Source organism: Astatotilapia calliptera, chromosome 12 (assembly GCF_964374335.1).
Source record: "Astatotilapia calliptera chromosome 12, fAstCal68.1, whole genome shotgun sequence".
NCBI classification, from domain to species: domain Eukaryota; kingdom Metazoa; phylum Chordata; class Actinopteri; order Cichliformes; family Cichlidae; genus Astatotilapia; species Astatotilapia calliptera.
Window position 1 is genome coordinate 39,475,286 of NC_137433.1, and position 17,500 is coordinate 39,492,785.

Sequence of the window (17,500 nt, forward strand, 5' to 3'; positions counted from 1 at the left end):
TGGCAACTCGCAAATGGGGGGTGGCAACCAGATGATGCAGCGTAGCAACCAGAATCCCCGTCTCCAAGGCGACGGCTCCTTTGGACTCGGGGGCCCGGCGGATGTTCCGGAAACTTCTCTTGACGTGAGTAGAAACAGACTCTACTTTACTGAGCTTCTAATGTGAGTAAAGAACAAGAATGTGCTGGACAAAGGTGTTGTGATAAATGCCATCGTCACGGCGATAAACAACACGACTTTAATAAACAAACGTTGTGATAAAACAATAACACCAGAATAACGTCGAGCAGGTCGTTAGTAACCGAGCAGGTGAGTCAAGCGAGCGTCACGCTGATCAGCTGTGCTTAATCCGTAACCACTGTGTGAACTGAAGCGTGAGCGGGCCGGCGCCGAGTCTAACGCTGGTTGTCCTCGTTGCTCCTGCAGTTGCTTCCTGAGTTGACCAACCCGGACGAGTTGCTGTCCTACCTCGGCCCTCCGGACCTGCCGAGCAACAACAACGACGACCTGCTGTCGCTGTTTGAGAACAACTGAAGCGCTCGCACGGCTCCGGGGTCGGCCACGCCGAGACGTCACGGCAAAATCCGAACTTTATTTTTTATCCTCGCCGCCAACATGGCACCGTCTGCACAGGAAGGGGCGGACCGTGAGGAGGAAGGAAAACAAAATGGCGACTTTTGAATCTAAAAAATCTCTTTGTGTGATTATGAACTCCATGGTAACTTTATTTTATTGTTTTTAATTGTGTTTCGATGCTTCATCCTTCATTCCCTGTCAGTTCAAAGAGGCGCCACAGCGCTGCTTTCACGTACCTGCCCCGCCCACAGCGATGTCACCCAGTCGCTCTTCGTGTAACAGCACAACACTGACATCTGATTGGCTGTCAGTGTTTTGGCTCAGCCCGTGATTCAGGTTATTCCAGTGCGGCTGGCGTCCTTTGCGGTTCCAGCTGTTGGTGGGTGTGAAACCCGTGAAGGCAGCAGTGTGGCGCGTCACAGCCGGGAGTTTCGGTGCAAAGATGGCTGCAGACGAGCTGTAAGCGGCGTCTTTTCCCACGGACACGCTTTCCTTTCTCACTGGAGATGCTGAGGGGTCCACGCCCGGCCCCGGCGTGCAACACGGACCTCCTGATGACCAATCAGAGAGAGGCAACACGGGCGGCTGTAGCTGCTCAGCCTCCTCCCCTCATGTTATGAGGGTTTTTTGTAAGCGGGCTGGTTGACCTTTGACCTGGCTGCGGTCTGCACATGTGGCTTACTCACATCTGGGCTGAAGCTGCAGTGACAAACGCTGGTTCATCTTCATCATCATCCTGTGTTGTTGTATAGTGACTTAGAGTCCAACAGTTGTGGTGTCTCCATGGAAACCTGTACACGATGATTCAGTAACGATGCTCATAACATAAAGTTTGTAATTTAATAAACAGACACTGGAAAGACACGCAGAGGCTGCGGCGCTTTCATCACGGCGAAGAGCCCGAGGTCTTCATCGGGCATCGACGTCCACACCGCTCATTACTCGCGCTGAAACGAGTCCCCGTGAATAAAAGAGGAAACGTCACATATTTAATGTGACAGTAAGAAACTGGCTGGTGTTTGATCGACGACATGTTCGGTCAGAGAAACGTACAAAACGGCATCTCCTTAAATTTGCACATTTCTGAATGAACTCTGGCACGTTTTTCTCACAGGTTAGATTTTGGTGCTGAGGACATGAATTCCAAAGTAGATTCCACATCCACTTTATTCAGTTTAACATTCAAACCTCTGGCTCTGTGTTCAGTAAACTGTCATCTGGAATATTGTCGGTATTATGTTATGAATTAAATCAAGACTAATGGAAAGAAAGACTATCTAAAAATCAAACTTTGAATGGAGTCTGGTGTTGGTGGGTGCACCTGCCTCCAACAATTCAGTTTTATAATAAATCATCTTCACGGTTGGTTCAAAAGCAGAATTAATCCAGTCAGGATCATGTTCTGAAATCTGGTTGTTCAAAGGGTTTTTTTAGTCCTAGACTATGGATTGGCAAGGATTAACCAATCCCAGCACCAGGCTAGAGACTGGATTACACAGGAAAAGTAATAATAGCCAAAAAACTAGAGGTGATAAACAGTGAAGAGAATGACACACTGCACCTTTAATATCATGACCTGAGGAAGGTAAACATGGCTGTGGATAAAAGGATGAATTCTCTGATAAAGGAACAGCCGTTACTATCAAACTTAGTTTCACTGATTCAGTGAAGCTTCATTGATATTGTGAGTTTTGGCGCCCTCTGCAGCCCAGTGAGAGTACTGGAAACCTTTAAAAACTGGGTTACCCAAACGGGATGGTTTGTATCCAGATTACATCTTTTAAACAGCCGAGCCCAGGATTAAATCCAGATATGTGAGTTTTTAATTTATTTATTTTATTTATTTGTTTCACACATGGTACAGCAGTAATGCATTCCCATACACAACCTTCCTTTCAATTAAAGTAACACTGTTTCCATGCATGAAAAGGAGCAGGAAGAAGAATAAATTCTTGATGAAGGACGTGAGTGCAGGTAAAACATTCTGGGAACAAAATCGAGCAGGTGAAGATTTCTAAGATTTCATATCAGTTAATGAAACACGATCAGCTTATGTGCAGTGAACAGGAAGTCCAGTGCACTGTAAGACATAGCACATGCACACCTTGATTTGTTGTGAGGCTGCGTGGAGGGCGCTGAGGTTTCTGCAGGTTTTACTGCGACGGCTGGACACGGAGCACATTTACAGCACTGCGTCTTTGTTCCCTCTCTCACAGACGGCTTTCTTAGTTGAACTGATTCCTCGAGGCCTCTCCTGGTATTCACTGCTCCGTTATTTTAAGAAAAGCTGACCTTAAGGTTTTAAGCAGGAAGCCTCTCTCTCTCAGCACCTATGTGATGAAAGGTCACTGATCGATAGCTCGCTGAACAGCAGCTCGGCGGCATCGACACTGAACGATTTTCCCCGTTAAGCCTCTTAACTCTGACCTATGAATCATTCATGCAGCACAAAGGCTCCTGACTGGATGAGGAGCTGGTGTTGTGTGCACACAGACACCTGAGCGCACTTTACACTGCCTGTCACTCAAACACACCTGTTCCCATTTCTTTAGCTGAATCTGAAAACTGATAACAGTTTAACATAAAATAATGTTTTTGTACCAGTGAGCAGAGTCCCAAAGAGCTGTGAGCTGAAAACTTTGTAGATCTCTGAAGAACAGTTGTGAGGCCTAAAAGTGTGTCTGTAGCATCTGAGAGTCACATCCTTAGGAAAGAGGAAGAATCCACCCGACACAGTAGAGATGACCTGGAGCTTCAGCCAATCATCTTCTGTTCCCTGAAATGAGAACTGTTCCTGAAGACCCTCACAGAGCTGCTCACACCCTCAGGCTAATGTTGTGTTTGCAGGTACATCAGTGAATATAACACTACATGTTTCTACATGTTTCACATTTTGAATTCAGAATCACTGCGTGTTTCACATTTTCCTGCAACTGATGGGGTGGGGGGCTCAGGACTTTCGCACAGCAGTGTGGGGGAATTTGACCCTTTAATCAGACTGTTACGGTGTGTTTGGGGTGCTGCACTCGTTCTCTGTCACTGTTTACAGCTGATTTCCTGACGAACCTCCTGCAGCTGTGACGCAGCTCAGTCTGAGTCTGCGCGCTAAGCTGTGCTGCTGAACTTCGTCTCGAGCTGAACTTTTCCGCGCGCAGTAAATTTCCACGATGAGTAAGTCCGCTCTCTGCAGGAAACACCGGACCGCGCCCTGGCCGCGTGACCGCGCCCCCCTCCCCCGGCGGTGGCAGCACGGTCCCGCTGGCTGCCAGACTTGACGTTCACCCCTCCCACCACCTCGTGTGCTCTGCTGCCATTGGAGGTTCGCGTTGTCTATTTTTGTAGCGCGCGCCGCTTTGGCACTAGAGAGATTCACTTTTTCCTTAAACTGGACGCCGAAACGGGGCGGTGCTCCGAGGACAGGAGCCTTCCCAACACCCAAGCCCCGCCCGGGCGGGTCGGCCTGACATACGAATAGAACGCACCGTTAAACTCAGTCGTCCACTTAGAGAAAAGCTTTCGCTATTCTTTCTGCTGGTTGGATTAAACACGCTTCAATCAAATAATCCCGTGTTACTGACTGGTTCGCTGGGATTTCACGCCGCCCACTCGCGTCTTATATAAATTTTTATCCTCGGATCTTCTCGTTTCCTTGTGGTCCGTTGTGTCTTTTCGCCGGGAAACTCCTCAGTCCTCCGTCTCCAGCTCGACCTACTGAAATGGCCAGGCCCAAAGTTTTCTTCGACATCACCGTTGACGGTACAGCCCAGGGCCGGATCGTGATGGAGGTGAGGCCGCTGCTGCGGTGCGCAGGCCGGTAGTTTATCCCGGGGGTCGGTGGGGCTTACTGCTACTGAATTTAGACGGCGGTTAGTAACTGCTGCTGGGTGCCGATAGTCACCTCTGCCGCGGCTCTTCCTGGCAGCGTGGACCGGGCTTCAGCTGCTGGGGGCAGCCTCCTGTTTCCTTGTAGCATCACAGCAGCTAGCCGAGCTGTCACGAGCGTGTTGGGGGGGCCTTGTGCACGTGTTTGTGGCTGCTCGCCAGCGCCGCTCGAGGCGCTCCGGGGCCGACTGCAGCTGCAGAGGCCGCCGTTGGCGCGTAGAATGCAGCTAGTGTGATTTTGATGTCAATGTCAGCGTCCCGGGGCTGAACGACTCTGGTTTGAATGCCTGTCTGCTCACAGTCATTAGTCCCCGGTTGATTGGAGACCAGCGGGTTAGCTGTGGTCGGAAAATGTCTCAAACTCGAGTCACATGGAGGCGCAGACTGGGCCCGCGCCCCTCGGAGCGAGTATTTTACCCGCCGACGAATGAGCGATGCTAATGCTACTTTTATTGCAGGCTCTTTGTTGCGGCTGCGCGGCCTTCGCAGACCCGGGAAAGCCGCGCTGCTGTCGGTGAACTGTCGCCTGTGTGAGACGAACGGGGCGGGGAAACGCTTTTTCTGAGGCTCGTGTGATAAAACTTGAGTAGCCGGTTCTGTGGCTGTTAGCCACCGAGGCTAACTGCGCTGTTCCCCGTGTTTGCTTCTGGAATCTTCCACTGAGCTGGCGCGGTCCGCGGGGGGAGGGGAGTTGAGATGCGGATGCGGGGTTACCGTGTGGCCCTTTGTTCCCGGTGTGAGAACCTAACCTTACGTAACCGAGCTGCCGCTTATGGGGCGCTTCGTTGGCGGGCTTATGTTTGTTTAACCAGGTTAACTGCAGGCTAAAAAATAGCTAGCATGAGTGCTAGCCGTCCAGCCATTTTGTGCTTGTAGCAGCAGGACGTTATGGGCGTTCCCAGCATGCACGCGTTAATAATAATAATAATAATAATAATAATAATAATAATAATAATAATAATAATACATTTTATTTAAATAGCGCCTTTCAAAGCACCTAAGGACACTGTACAACAGAAAAACTGGAAATATACACAATGGTAAAAATAGAAGATAAAAGTTAAAACATACAGAAATTTAAGAATAGGCAATTTTAAACAGATGAGTTTTGAGGGTGGACTTAAAAAGAGAGAATGAGCTAATATTTCTGAGGTCCGGGGGTAGGGAATTCCAAAGTCGAGGGGCAGAGCAACTAAAGGCCCTCCCTCCCATTGTGATCAGAGGGAACAGAGAGAGAAAGAGAAGATGAAGATCTGAGGCAGCGGGATGGGAGCTTCATCTGTAATAAGTCAGAGAGGTACGGTGGAGAGAGAGAATGAATAGCCTTGAATGTATACAGAATTATTTTAAAATGGATGCGAAATTTGACCGGGAGCCAGTGAAGTTGCTTCAGGATTGGGGAGATGTGGTGGGTAGAAGAAGTCCTAGTAATAATACGGGCAGCAGAGTTCTGGACACGTTGGAGCTTGTTGATAGATTTTTGTGTGAGGCCAAATAATAATGAGTTGCAGTAGTCAATTCTAGAGATAACAAGATTATGGATGAGAATGGCAGTGGCGTGAGGTGTGAGGAAGGGGCGGAGGCGATTAATGTTACGGAGTTGGAAATATGCTGCACGTGTAATATTATTGATATGTGAGTTAAAGGATAATGTGCTATCGAGAATGACACCCAAGCTTTTCACAGAGGGAGAGATAGGGACCAGCGAGTTATTGATGGTGAGAGAGAAATTGTTAATTCTGGATAGCAGTCGTTTAGTGCCAACCAGAAGAAGTTCCGATTTATTGCTGTTGAGTTTAAGAAAGTTGGAGGAGAACCAAGAATTAAGTTCAGCTAGACAGAGGATGAGGGAGGGTGGAGGAAGAGTAGAGTCAGGTTTGGTAGAGAGATAGAGTTAGGTGTCATCGGCGTAGCAGTGGAACTGAATATTATATTTACGAAAAATATGTCCGAGTGGAAGAAGGTAGATGATGAAAAGAAGGGGCCCGAGGACAGATCCCTGGGGCACCCCAGTGGATAAAGTGGTTAAAAACGGCCCAAACCAGAACGGCTGCATTCCTGGCAGGGTTGGGGGGTTTGTGGGGTAACCGGAGCTTCCCAGTTCTCGCAGCAGATGGAGGATAAAAAAGATGAAGGTGCACACTGTGTTTTTGCTGAGCAGGCGCAGCAGTTGCAGACCTCACCCTGCTGCACCTCTGGTCATGCCTCCGCGGTGGCGTCACTGCTGTGGGGGCCCTGCAGACGCAGTGCTGCAGCTCTTCCACTCGGGCTGAGCAGAAGTCGGCCGGGCTTGCTACGTTTACCTGCAGCGCCACAGAGCAGGGCGCTGTAAGGCTGTGGGCGGGCTGAGCAAAGTTCACCATGGCTGATAAACCTCCGGAGTTTGGCTGGCGACCATACGTAGGAGCTGCCGGCTGAGGTGGAGTCTCAAGATCAAAGTCATCCCTTCCCTCTCTCTGAACTTTGTTCCTGCAGCTCCGTGCTGATGTGGTGCCAAAGACTGCTGAGAACTTCCGCGCCCTCTGCACCGACGAGAAGGGATTCGGCTACAAGGGATCCAGCTTCCACCGCATCATCCCACAGTTTATGTGCCAGGTGAGCTCAAAATGCAGGTTCTACAGAGAAAGTGAGAGCAGATTTAATAAGACACTACAGTACTCCTTACCTGTGTGAACATGTGATCTGTAACGTGCCTCTGATGTCATAGGGTGGCGACTTCACGAACCACAACGGAACCGGAGGAAAGTCCATCTATGGCAACAAGTTCGCAGATGAGAACTTCACCCTGAAACACACCGGCCCCGGCATCCTGTCCATGGCCAACGCCGGCCCCAACACCAACGGGTCTCAGTTCTTCATCTGCACCGAAAAGACGACATGGTACGTACGTGCTCGGACCCGTGCTTCACAGACAGGAAGTCAGACCCACGCTGGTGTGAAGTGATCCATCGGCACTGATGTAATATTCCTGCTCTGGGTTGTGCTGGAGTGTTTTATCAAATGACCAGAGGTAACGGTCAGATGGTGTCGTCATCAGGAGCTGGGAGTCCGTCAAACATGACGCCGTGTTAGTCTTTCAGTTAAACCTGAAGTAGAACTGCTCAGAACAAAATGTTTATGGAACATAATAAAGTGATTCTGACGTCTGAGACGGTAACGGTGAACGCGAACGACCTCTAACCGCTTGGCTCCGCCCATGTTCTCAGCTGCAGACGAGGTTTAATCTCACAAAGGGCTCGAGCAACAAAAGCGCTGATCTAAAACCGCTGTCAGCGGGTCGTCGTGGTTTAAACGTGCGCAGGTGTGGGAGGGGACTGCACGCGCTGGAAACACAAACTCAGCTTGCAGGCACAAACAGGACTGACGCACACGGTAACCCCGTCCGTGGGCTCAGCTCTAGTCGCGCGGGGAATTTTTCTCGTGCGCTTGTTCTGCGCGTCACTCACTCCCTCCTTAGATGACTGCTGGTTATGGCTGCAGTGAACCTGCTGTGGCTGACATCACGGGGCGGCCCCGTGTTTAGATTTAAATCTCTCCAATCAGCAGTGTTTAGTCAGGACGTGTCGTGGCGTGCAGACAGTTTCATGATGCGTTTGGTGGCGTGGGCTGCTAGTTTCCTCAAGCATCCTCTGGTGTCTCCTTGGCTGAAGGAGGTAATAAAGGAAGCTCGTTTTTTTTAAGTAGGCGTCATGGTTGGTTTTTAAGCTGAAGGTCAGAGGTCAGTTTAGTGTATTCAGACTGTTTGTCTCACTGTGTCCTGACGGCGCTCTCTGTACCCACAGGCTGGACGGGAAGCACGTGGTGTTCGGCAGCGTGGTCGAGGGGCTGGACGTGGTGAGGAAGATGGAGAGCCTTGGCACCAGTAGTGGGAAACCCAAAGGCAAGGTTGTCATCGCCAACTGCGGGCAGCTCTGAGCTCACCGCCCTTCCTGCCCGCCCGTCCTGTAGCTGCTCCCTGTTTAGGCTCCACCCCTCCACCATTCAACATTCCTATTGATGGAGACCCACCTGATCCCCCTCTGTCCCCCCTTTTTCTTTTTTTTATTCTGTTAAATCCTGTTGCTGCATTTGTGACTTTGCCTTTTGGAAGTTTCTTTTGCATTAACGTTTTTCCACAGTCTTGACGGTCTTTCGTTAAATCAAAGAGAATAAAACAAACGATGCCTTGACAATTGAAACGTGTGTTGTGATGTTTGAGTCTCAAAGCTCGCCGTCTGCACGCCGCCACCCTCGCAATCGGCGTGGCCATTTTAAATTGTATTTAAGAAGGACAGACGTTGTTCTGAACTTCAGCAATAAAATTTACCTGCGGCCGAACACCTGAGCTGTGACAGGAAGTGATGTCACTGTGAAATGTGTTCTAACACAGTAAATCTGGAGCGTTTCTGCTGAACTGTGTGGGTGATTGGTGTGTAATCTGATTACTCTCACAGGTGCAGGCCTTTCTAAATTGTTAACAAGTGACACCTGCTGGTAAAGCTGTGGAATTGCACCTGAACAGGAGGGCGGAGCTGACACAGAGCACTGCATTCATCACAGAAACACGAGGTTAAAGTCGCTCACAGCGGCTGTGTGTGTGTGTGTGTGTGTGTGTGTGTGTGTGTGTGTGTGTGTGTGTGTGTGTGTGTGTGTGCGCGCAGCAGTGTAGGAAGAACGTATAATGTGCATTGCTGTGGTGAGAACCCACAGGTGTGTGACTGCAGGTGGAGCAGCTCCACGCCTCTGCTGATGCTCTCATATAAAATAAACTGAAGCTTTTCCTCTGAGCGTGCTCGAGCAGAGCCTCCACCAGGAAGGAGGTGTTTGGTATATCCAGATAACTTCAGGGTTCACTCAGACCATCGTGGTTCTTTGTGCCGTAAACCTCACCTGCCTCGGGCTCACATTAGAATTAGAATAGATGTGCACTGATAAGGAATATTTCACTAAGATACAATGCAGCCACGCCATTCAGTGCCTCAGTACAAAGACTGTAGCCTTGGGAAGCTCCTCTTCTCTCCAAAGAGACTCTATGCTAAGAAATTTGAGAAGCTCCTTGTTTTGAGATGCAACCACTGGTTTAATGGCTACGATGGATGTAAGGGGTGTGTGGATGTGGCAAGAGTTCATGTTTAAAAAAAAAAAAAAAAAGCAGAGGACATTAAAGCAGGACTCTAATAAACCTCTACTGCAAGAACTGCACGTGTGACTTCAAATAGATTGTAAATGGCCATGGAGTTGACACTTTGTATTACCTGTTTATATTTTTGTACTTTATAAAAATGTTTGTTTTATTATACAGTATTATTATTATTATTATAAAGTATCCTTTTTATTTACTTTTGCATGGAGAAAAATACTTGTTTAGCTGAGTTCTCTAAGGCTGTTACAGTTTGGCTCATTTAATTTGCACTACATTGCCTAAAAAGCATCATTTAATGTAACACTTTTTTAAAGTAACACAATAGTTACTTTTCCTAGTAATTAATTACTTTTATAATATATAATAAATATTCTATATTATATTTATATTTAGTCGGGGGTTGGGAAGCGCATCTGTAACCGGAAGGTCCCTGGTTCGATCCCCGGACTCTGTCCTGGTATGTGGATATGACAGCCTCGCCTCTGTCAGTGCGCCCCAGGGCAGCTGTGGCTACAACTGTAGCTGCCTCCACCAGTGTGTGAATGTGAGTGTGAATGAATAGTGGCATTGTAAAGCGCTTTGGGTGCCTTGAAAAGCGCTATATAAATCCAATCCATTATTATTAAAATTGTAACTCAGTTACTTTTTTGAAGAAGTAACTGTAACTAATTAGTTTTTCAAAGTAACTTGCCCAACACTGGACACCAAGCAGTTTGTGTATCAGTTTTAACATGGAAGTCTATGGGGCCTGAGTCGCTGCTGCCTCTGGTGGACGTTAGAGGAACTGCAGGGTCACAATGCTGCTCAGCGAGTGAGTAATGAATAATAAGGGTGGAGTTTGTCCCACAGAGCTGTCAGTCAAACCCCACCTGTGCCCGCCCACACACCTGAGAAGAGCTCAGACCAACTTTCATTGACTTTTATTGGTTGAAGTGACAGTGATGGAGAAAGTGTGGCAGCTGCTGATTGGATGAACCTGTGATATGAGAAACATCTAAAACCTTCTACAGACTTAAATAAAGAGTTCATGAGTCCGTCAGCAGCTCCCCTCTGCCGTCCTCCGCTTCTTCCCAGAATGCCTTGTTTTCCGCTGGCCCTGCTTCGGCCGGGGCGCGCACACCCCCTGGCCCTTGTTTTTGCCCGTCTCTACCCGGTCCACGGCGGTGCAGAAAAGCCCCGCATCGCAGTCGCAGCGTCCCAGGTTCCTCCTCCGCTTGGTTGGACCTCGCAGCAGACAGGCCTCGCCCTCCACCGGGATCCGCTGGCACCGTTTGCCGGTCAGGTACCGGACGCAGCACAGGCCGTCCGCGCAGTCGCCGGACCGCACGCAGCTCGACATCTCCAGAGCTGAAACGCACACACACATGTTAGCACGCCCGCTTCCTGCTGCAGTGCACTCTGGGAAAGCAGCACATGCTCAGTCTCTCACTTTTGGTCCTGTTGCCGTCAGCGTCCCTCTGTCCTCCCGTCACTCTGCCCGCCTGTCCGTCCGCCTGTCCGTCACTGGGGGACGGCCTTCTGTCAGCTCTGTTACTGCAGCGCCCACTCTGCTGCACACAGGCAAGAATCATCAGACAAATGATGTCATCCAATCTAGGTTTACTGATATCGCACCAAATAATAACAGTCGCCTTAACGCGCTGTATCCTGTAGGGCAGTGATGCACAGCGGGGGCGGGGCCTCCTGGTACTTATTTATATAAATGTAAAGTGAATTCAAACTGTAACAGGAAGTGCTCATGTGTGATGTCACTCATTACTGACATGCACACTTTAGCAGCAGCGTTAGCAGTTAGCCTTTGTTTATGTCTGTGAATAAAGTTGTTGAGGACGTCATCACTGCGTCACACTGAGTGAAGACGTAAAGTATTGATGTCAAAGTGTGTGAGTATCCGTGAGCGCTGCACCGACACGTCGCTGTGAATACGTGAAGCCTGCAGGTGGAGGTCGATGGAGGATCAATAAACCTTTATTATTCACTTTGTTATTAATTTACCAAATTAAACTCCAGCTAACAGGAGACAGATTTACTAGCGCCGGCAGGTGGGCGGGGCTAGGCGGTACTGACCGGAGGTGCGTTGCATTGAGTCGAAGTACATGGCGGGCTTTGTCGTCGGTGGGAGTTGGAATTTGTCTCCATCCTGTCGTCATGGGAACGATCCTAAAAGGTGAGAGAGTGATGTCAGAGTTAAAGATGGCGCCAAGCAGCTGCTTTTTTTCTCTTGAATGAATCTTAAAAAATGAAATCCGTCCACACAGAGAAGCTGAACCCTGTGAAGACGCGCTCCTCACAGACTGATTCATCCATCAGGTCAGTGATCAATGATCATTGAGCTGATCAAGATCTTCATCTGAGACAACAAAGCTTCACGTGAACAGAAACTCCGCCCTGCTGCAGTAATGACAGCGTCACCTGTGCCTGTGAAGCTGGACTTTTGTTACCTGCTGCTGTACACAGATCCTTCACATCACAGCGACGGCAGGACAAAACCCAGAAACACGTTTACCAGAAGTATTAAATGAGTGTGCATGCAAAGAGAGCAGGACACGCGTCTGCGCTGGGCGACGCCGTCTCGCTTTGTTTTTGGCCTTTAAGGCTCTTAAACTGAAAACTCAGCACACAGGAAGCTTTAACACTGGAGCTTCCTGCAGACTGGTGAAATGAGGCCTCGTGCACGAGCAGCGAGAGATCAGTCTAACGTCTTTAAAGCGACCCTGAAGAACCGCTTTCACGATTTCAGCGATTTTCTGTCCTGATGAATCTGAAAGTTGAAAACTTGCTCTCACATTTCATCCACAGATTTATTCAGAGCATCAGAGACTCTCCCTCTCGCTGCTGCTGCTGCCTAAGCTCTGTTGTGTTCGAGGGGGTTCGTCCTCCCCACTGACACCAACACCTTTCTGTGGGTTTTCTTTGCTGTGATTTTGTGCTGTGTAAATAAAATTCAACTCAAACATACTGAACTAAACGGATGTAATGAATTTTCTTTCTGCTGGAAAGATTAAAGGAAGCTTGAATGGACAAAGCAGATTTTTAAGTTGACTCCAGATGTTAAACATTCAAAAATATTAATACAATTATTTTTAATAAATGTCTCAAAATAATTTTTAAAATAAACGAATGAGCTTCTGTCTCAGGTTTGAATAATTAGATCCAACTTGTAGCACTTTATTGTGAACACCTGCTTATTTATCAGTTATCCAGTCAGCCAATCGGGAGGCAGCAGTGCAGCATGAACAGGTGAGGAGCTTCAGGTCGCGCTGACCTGAGGCTTTCGACGTCACGTAAACGGAATGCAGCGGGATGCAGAGTGTGAGGTGTCCTCGTCTTACCGGCAGCTCGGAGCTCTGCAGCGCCGACTCTTTGGAGGATCTGATGGTGTTTGAGTCCAGAGCCAGACCGCAGACCACAGACACGCACAGGACGCTGCGCAGCATCCACATCCTCCAATCGATCAGTGGATCAGTCGGGCGAAAACGGCTTCACAGCTTCTTCAGTTCCTCTGAGCTCTTCACGAGAAAGTCCTACAGAGCTGCGTTTCTTTCAGTCATCAGAGCGAACCTGCAGAGTCTCCTTCCTGCTTATCCGAATGAAGCTCGCCTTCTTCTACCTGCTGCCTTCAGGTGCGCTTGTTTTTATACCCCTCCCCTCCCCTCTGATCTGCCCTCTGTCAGCCGCCGGGTCCTCAGAAGTTTTTGAAGGAGCTTTTGAAGCTCCAGCAGATCAGTCGGCGGAGACGGTGCCGCCGCCACTTCCTTCCTGGAAGCCCCGCGGCCTCTGGTGAGGCGGGAGTCTGTTTGATATGTGACACCGCAGAGACCACAGAGAGATTAAAACACACCTGGAGACACAAGACAGGTAGAGCCGTGTGTGTGTGCGCGTGTGTACGTGTGTGTGTACGTGTGTGTGTGGTTTCACTTCATGTGGTTTGAAAGGCCACCTTAAAGACTCATTAGAGCTGGAGCTGCGTCTCTCAGGCGGGCGGATGTGTGAGTGTTTGCAGGTGATTAAAGCTGATTTAAGAGATGACGACACTGAAGCCGGCGCTTCACAGAGCAGAAGAAGAACTAAAGGAAAGTCAGTCTGCCTGACACAAAGGGTTAAGATGAAACATGAACGATCTCGAGTGCTTGGATGGAGACGTGGCCGTGCGATGGCGCGCATCAAAGCTTCTTTGCTTTACTGCGAGCGTGTCTGAAGGAGCTTGCGGCTCCTAACACGCCGACCCGGGAAACGCTCACGCGTCCCTTTAAAGGAGAGTCAGAGCTGCTCACACACGAAACATCGTCTGTCCTCCTCAGACGCTTCAGTGTGATGACTTCTGCGTGCTTCTGCAATTCGCTGAGGAACAGTTTCAGACTTTTACTGCTGGATGAGCCCTCCACCCACATTAGTGTTTGACCCGTCTTCTTCTGCTGCGTCTCAGCTTCTGGACCAAGTCCTGACGTGTGGAGTTGCAGTCCCACCGTATCAGAGCTCCAAGCTGATCTCACTGCGACGTCCTCACAGACCAACACCTTCCAACCATCCAGGAGCAGCTTGGAGTGCTTCTAGCAGGATGGAGCGCCACTGAGCGAAGGTGATCGCGACATCGACAGTCTGGAGACATGTTCAGGAAACTCCACACCTTCACCCCATCCAGACTCTGTCATCAGTCCTTAACGCTCAAACTCAGCATCATAACTGATGAAGGTAACTCTGTCAGTGGACTCAGGCTAGCTCAGGTGTATGGACAGGTGTCTGCAGCAGGAGGCGGAACAGGTGAGGATGAGTTCAGCTTCTGATTCTGCTGGAGCAGGTGGCAGAGTTTTACCCAGAGGCAGGGAAACGATGGAGGGCGTTCCTCTTTCCACAGGAAAACTCCAGCTCGGGATTACAGGTGAGTTTCTTGAGTGATGGCAGAGAGACATCGACGAGCATCAGAGAGTCCGATCGCACAACGAAAGCAGCGAAAGCTCGAGCTGGTGCTTAAATACAGGAGGGTAATGACCTGATAATGAACAGGTGTGTCGGCGCAGGACCTCCCCACATACACCTGAGCAGTGGACAGGAAAACCGGGAGGGAACCCGGACCATGACAGCCATGTTATGTTGTAGTCTTACGGTGTGTTCACACTGAACGCGATGGACGCGAACAAAACGCCCCTAATTTGACGCGTGCACATTCGCGTCTTAACGCGTGTCCAAGAAAAATACATCGCGCGCGTGAACCGGAAATGTGGGAGGGAGTTGTGCCAGACCAGTATCTTTGCTAGATGGCAGCTGTCGAGCTAGCGCTTGAAGAGAGAGTCTCCCTTCTCTATGTACTGTGGAGAGCAGAGCAGCGGCGTAAAAGACGTCCTCGCCGTACCTGGGTCCATCAGGTCCTCCAGAGGTGTGAGCAGTTTGGTGAGTTTCACCACTTGCTCCAGGAGCTGCGCCTGGATGACGGCCGATTCCAGCGATATCACCGTCGGCCAGTTTGAGGACCTGCTGTCCCGCGTCGGTCCCAGCATCGCCCGCCTAGACACCAACTACAGGCGCTCAATCCCACCTGCAGAGCGCCTGAGGTTAGTAAAAGTATTTAATACGGTAGTCCTTTATTGATACCTGTGCTAATATATGCTAAACTATCGTTTATAGACTGCTAACATGGATGAGGTATACTAACGGTGAATGCTGTCGGTGTTTACTGAAAGCAAACTGTGGTACAGAGACGACTCTTTATAATATTTCTAGTGATACTCAGAAGCTCTCATCAAGTCCCGATTTAATTCGATTTATGCTGTTATCAGTGTTTGAATGATAGCATGGCTGTGGTGTCACATCAATGTATGCGCTCGGTGTTTGCTGATATCAAACTGTAGCATTAGGACCACTGAGTTAACCTTTGTAGTGATACTCACTCCTTTTTATTTAGACCTGGTTTAATTCTGGGATAGTTGAATATTTGTATATAATCCCTGCAGCTGTCAGACTCTATAGCAGGGGTCACCAGCCTTTATTAAAACACAGTTAGATAAAACTGAACAGTTTGGTTCATCTCTAGTTACATGGTTCTATCTTGATAAGCTGTCTTATCACAGATTAATTTTTCAAAAATATTAATGATTTAAGCAACATACAACTCTTTATTTCTATTAATGTTTTACTTCATTCCTACCTGATTGACATGTTTAGGAATTATGAGTGATTGGCTCACTGTAGTTGTGAAAGTTGCTACCAATCAAATTATGATATGTTAAAGTTAAAATAAAACACAACTGTTTTAGATATTATCTAAGATACATTTTGTAATTATCCTTATAATTACAAAATGTTTTATGTAAGATTTAAGTTTTGTGATTTATATCTGACATCACAAAAGTATTTTGGAATTTGAATAATGTATTTTGTAACTGCAGTACACATAATACTGATTTTGAACAATTTTGTCCAGGTTCCTTGTCACCGGGGACTCCTTCAGGACCATCGCGTTCAGTTTCAGAGTCGGTGTGTCCACGGTGAGCCAGATCACCCCCCAGGCAGCGACGGCCATCTGGGACTGTCTAGTGGACGACTTCATGGCTGTGCCTTCACCTGGAGACTGGCGCTCCATCACAGAGGGATTCCAGGAGCGCTGGAACTTCCCTCTGTGCTGTGCAGCTCTGGATGGGAAGCACGTCCAGACAAAGGCACCCCATATATCATATAGGAGACACACACATTGATATACACTAAATATTTATTTCATTTCTTTTTTGTGGTGCCCAAATTTATGCACCTGCTTGATTTTGTTTAAACAATTATTGCACACTTTCTGTAAATCCAGTAAACTTCTTTTCACTTCTCAAATATCTGCCCGCCACTTTCGTGCGCCTTTTCCCCTCGCGGTGCAGGTGTCTATTTCCGAATGAGGCTCATAGTTATGGGTGTTTTTGTGCTGTTTTTTTCTATTGGACGTGATGGTTATCAAAACCAAATATGATAAATTTGGCAAGTGCAGGAGACACGGCACGGAGCAGATTTGTCAATCAGGCTGCAGAATGCAATGCTGTACTGTGCAATAAAAAAATCAGCGAAAAAGTGAAGCAGTGACGGATGAACAGCGGGACCACTGTGTGCTGTTTATTAATAAACAATAAAATATATTCCTAAATGACAACATGCCTAAAAGCAGAACGGTATTTGTACGTCAGTGGGAAAATAGCGGTGGCTTGCTAGCTTTTGTGCGGCTTCCCCGGGTCAGTGAAAACTTTAGAGAAAACTTAAGAGAAATGAATGAACTTACCAGGTTGCCCGATCTCTTCACATATCTTCCTCCAAGCTCGGTACTGAAAGCAGCTGGTGTTGTACAGCTCCAGGTTGTTTGCTACCGCATTGATTAGCCTTCCCCTCCATTGAAGTATGAAAGGCTTTGGCTGGATCTGCCCCTTTGACCTAGGTAACAGCCACGTCACCAGGCTCCTGATTGGTTGTCGCGGCGCGATTTGACGCTGGAGTTCAGATTTTTCCAACTCGAGCGGGGGACGCGAAACGCGCGTATGCACAAAATGCAACACAAAAACTCACACGCGTGGTTTTATTCGCGAGTCAGACGCGCCAGACGCGCTACACTGACGCGCGTTTCAGGCGTTTTGGCGACGCAAATCTGCTTCCGAATTTTCGCGGGACCCGCAATCGCGTGTCATCGCTCCTTTCCATTGACTTTACATGTAAACCTGACGCTCTATTCGCGTCCATCGCGTTTGGTGTGAACACACCGTTAGTGAAAGAAGGTGTTTATTTCACCCAAACCAGTCCCAGTTTCCCTCTGTGGTCAGTGGTCCACCTGCAGTAGCTCCAGGTGGGCCTCTCCACGCAATTTGAGCATCACTGTGTCAGTGTAAGAGAGGCCCAATGAGAAAAAGATGGCCAACATGTTTACTGTAGTTCTAATTGTATCTGCTGTAATTACCCCTC

General features: G+C 48.5%; 3 protein-coding genes and 1 long non-coding RNA gene across 10 annotated transcripts in view; 3 read left to right on the forward strand and 1 right to left on the reverse strand.

The window, feature by feature from the left end:
• The window catches only part of LOC113033098 (zinc finger MIZ domain-containing protein 2-like), a 20,654-nt gene extending 19,214 nt beyond the window's left edge, over positions 1 to 1,440 (forward strand). For all 6 annotated transcript variants that reach the window (XM_026186451.2, XM_026186450.2, XM_026186456.2 and 3 more), the window contains 2 exons: positions 1 to 124; positions 427 to 1,440. The exon at positions 1 to 124 is cut by the window's left edge and continues 80 nt beyond it. In XM_026186451.2, coding sequence (XP_026042236.2) covers positions 1 to 124; positions 427 to 534 — 232 coding nt within the window. In that variant the 3' untranslated portion in view covers positions 535 to 1,440. The remainder of the gene's footprint in view (positions 125 to 426) is intronic.
• A 2,358-nt stretch (positions 1,441 to 3,798) lies between these two features.
• Positions 3,799 to 8,636, forward strand: ppiaa (peptidylprolyl isomerase Aa (cyclophilin A)). The gene is made up of 4 exons (XM_026186457.2): positions 3,799 to 4,361; positions 6,934 to 7,053; positions 7,166 to 7,338; positions 8,241 to 8,636. Exons 1-4 carry the CDS (start codon positions 4,293 to 4,295, stop codon positions 8,371 to 8,373), a joined length of 495 nt encoding a protein of 164 aa, XP_026042242.1. The 5' UTR covers positions 3,799 to 4,292; the 3' UTR covers positions 8,374 to 8,636.
• Positions 8,637 to 10,484: 1,848 nt separating this feature from the next.
• LOC113033609 (uncharacterized) lies at positions 10,485 to 13,192 on the reverse strand. Of its 2 annotated transcripts, none has more exons than XM_026187579.2 (4): positions 12,913 to 13,192; positions 11,648 to 11,740; positions 11,010 to 11,127; positions 10,485 to 10,927 (listed from the first exon to the last, which is right to left on the reverse strand). In XM_026187579.2, exons 1-4 carry the CDS (start codon positions 13,021 to 13,023, stop codon positions 10,617 to 10,619), a joined length of 633 nt encoding a protein of 210 aa, XP_026043364.1. In that variant the 5' UTR covers positions 13,024 to 13,192; the 3' UTR covers positions 10,485 to 10,616. The 2 variants fall into 2 exon arrangements, with proteins under 2 accessions (XP_026043364.1, XP_026043363.1); XM_026187578.2 differs by having other exon boundaries at positions 11,010 to 11,130.
• Positions 11,607 to 12,543, forward strand: LOC145432259 (uncharacterized). Its single transcript, XR_013912540.1, has 2 exons — positions 11,607 to 11,747; positions 11,839 to 12,543. It is a non-coding gene; the product is annotated as an uncharacterized LOC145432259 (long non-coding RNA).
• Positions 13,193 to 17,500: the final 4,308 nt, after the last annotated feature.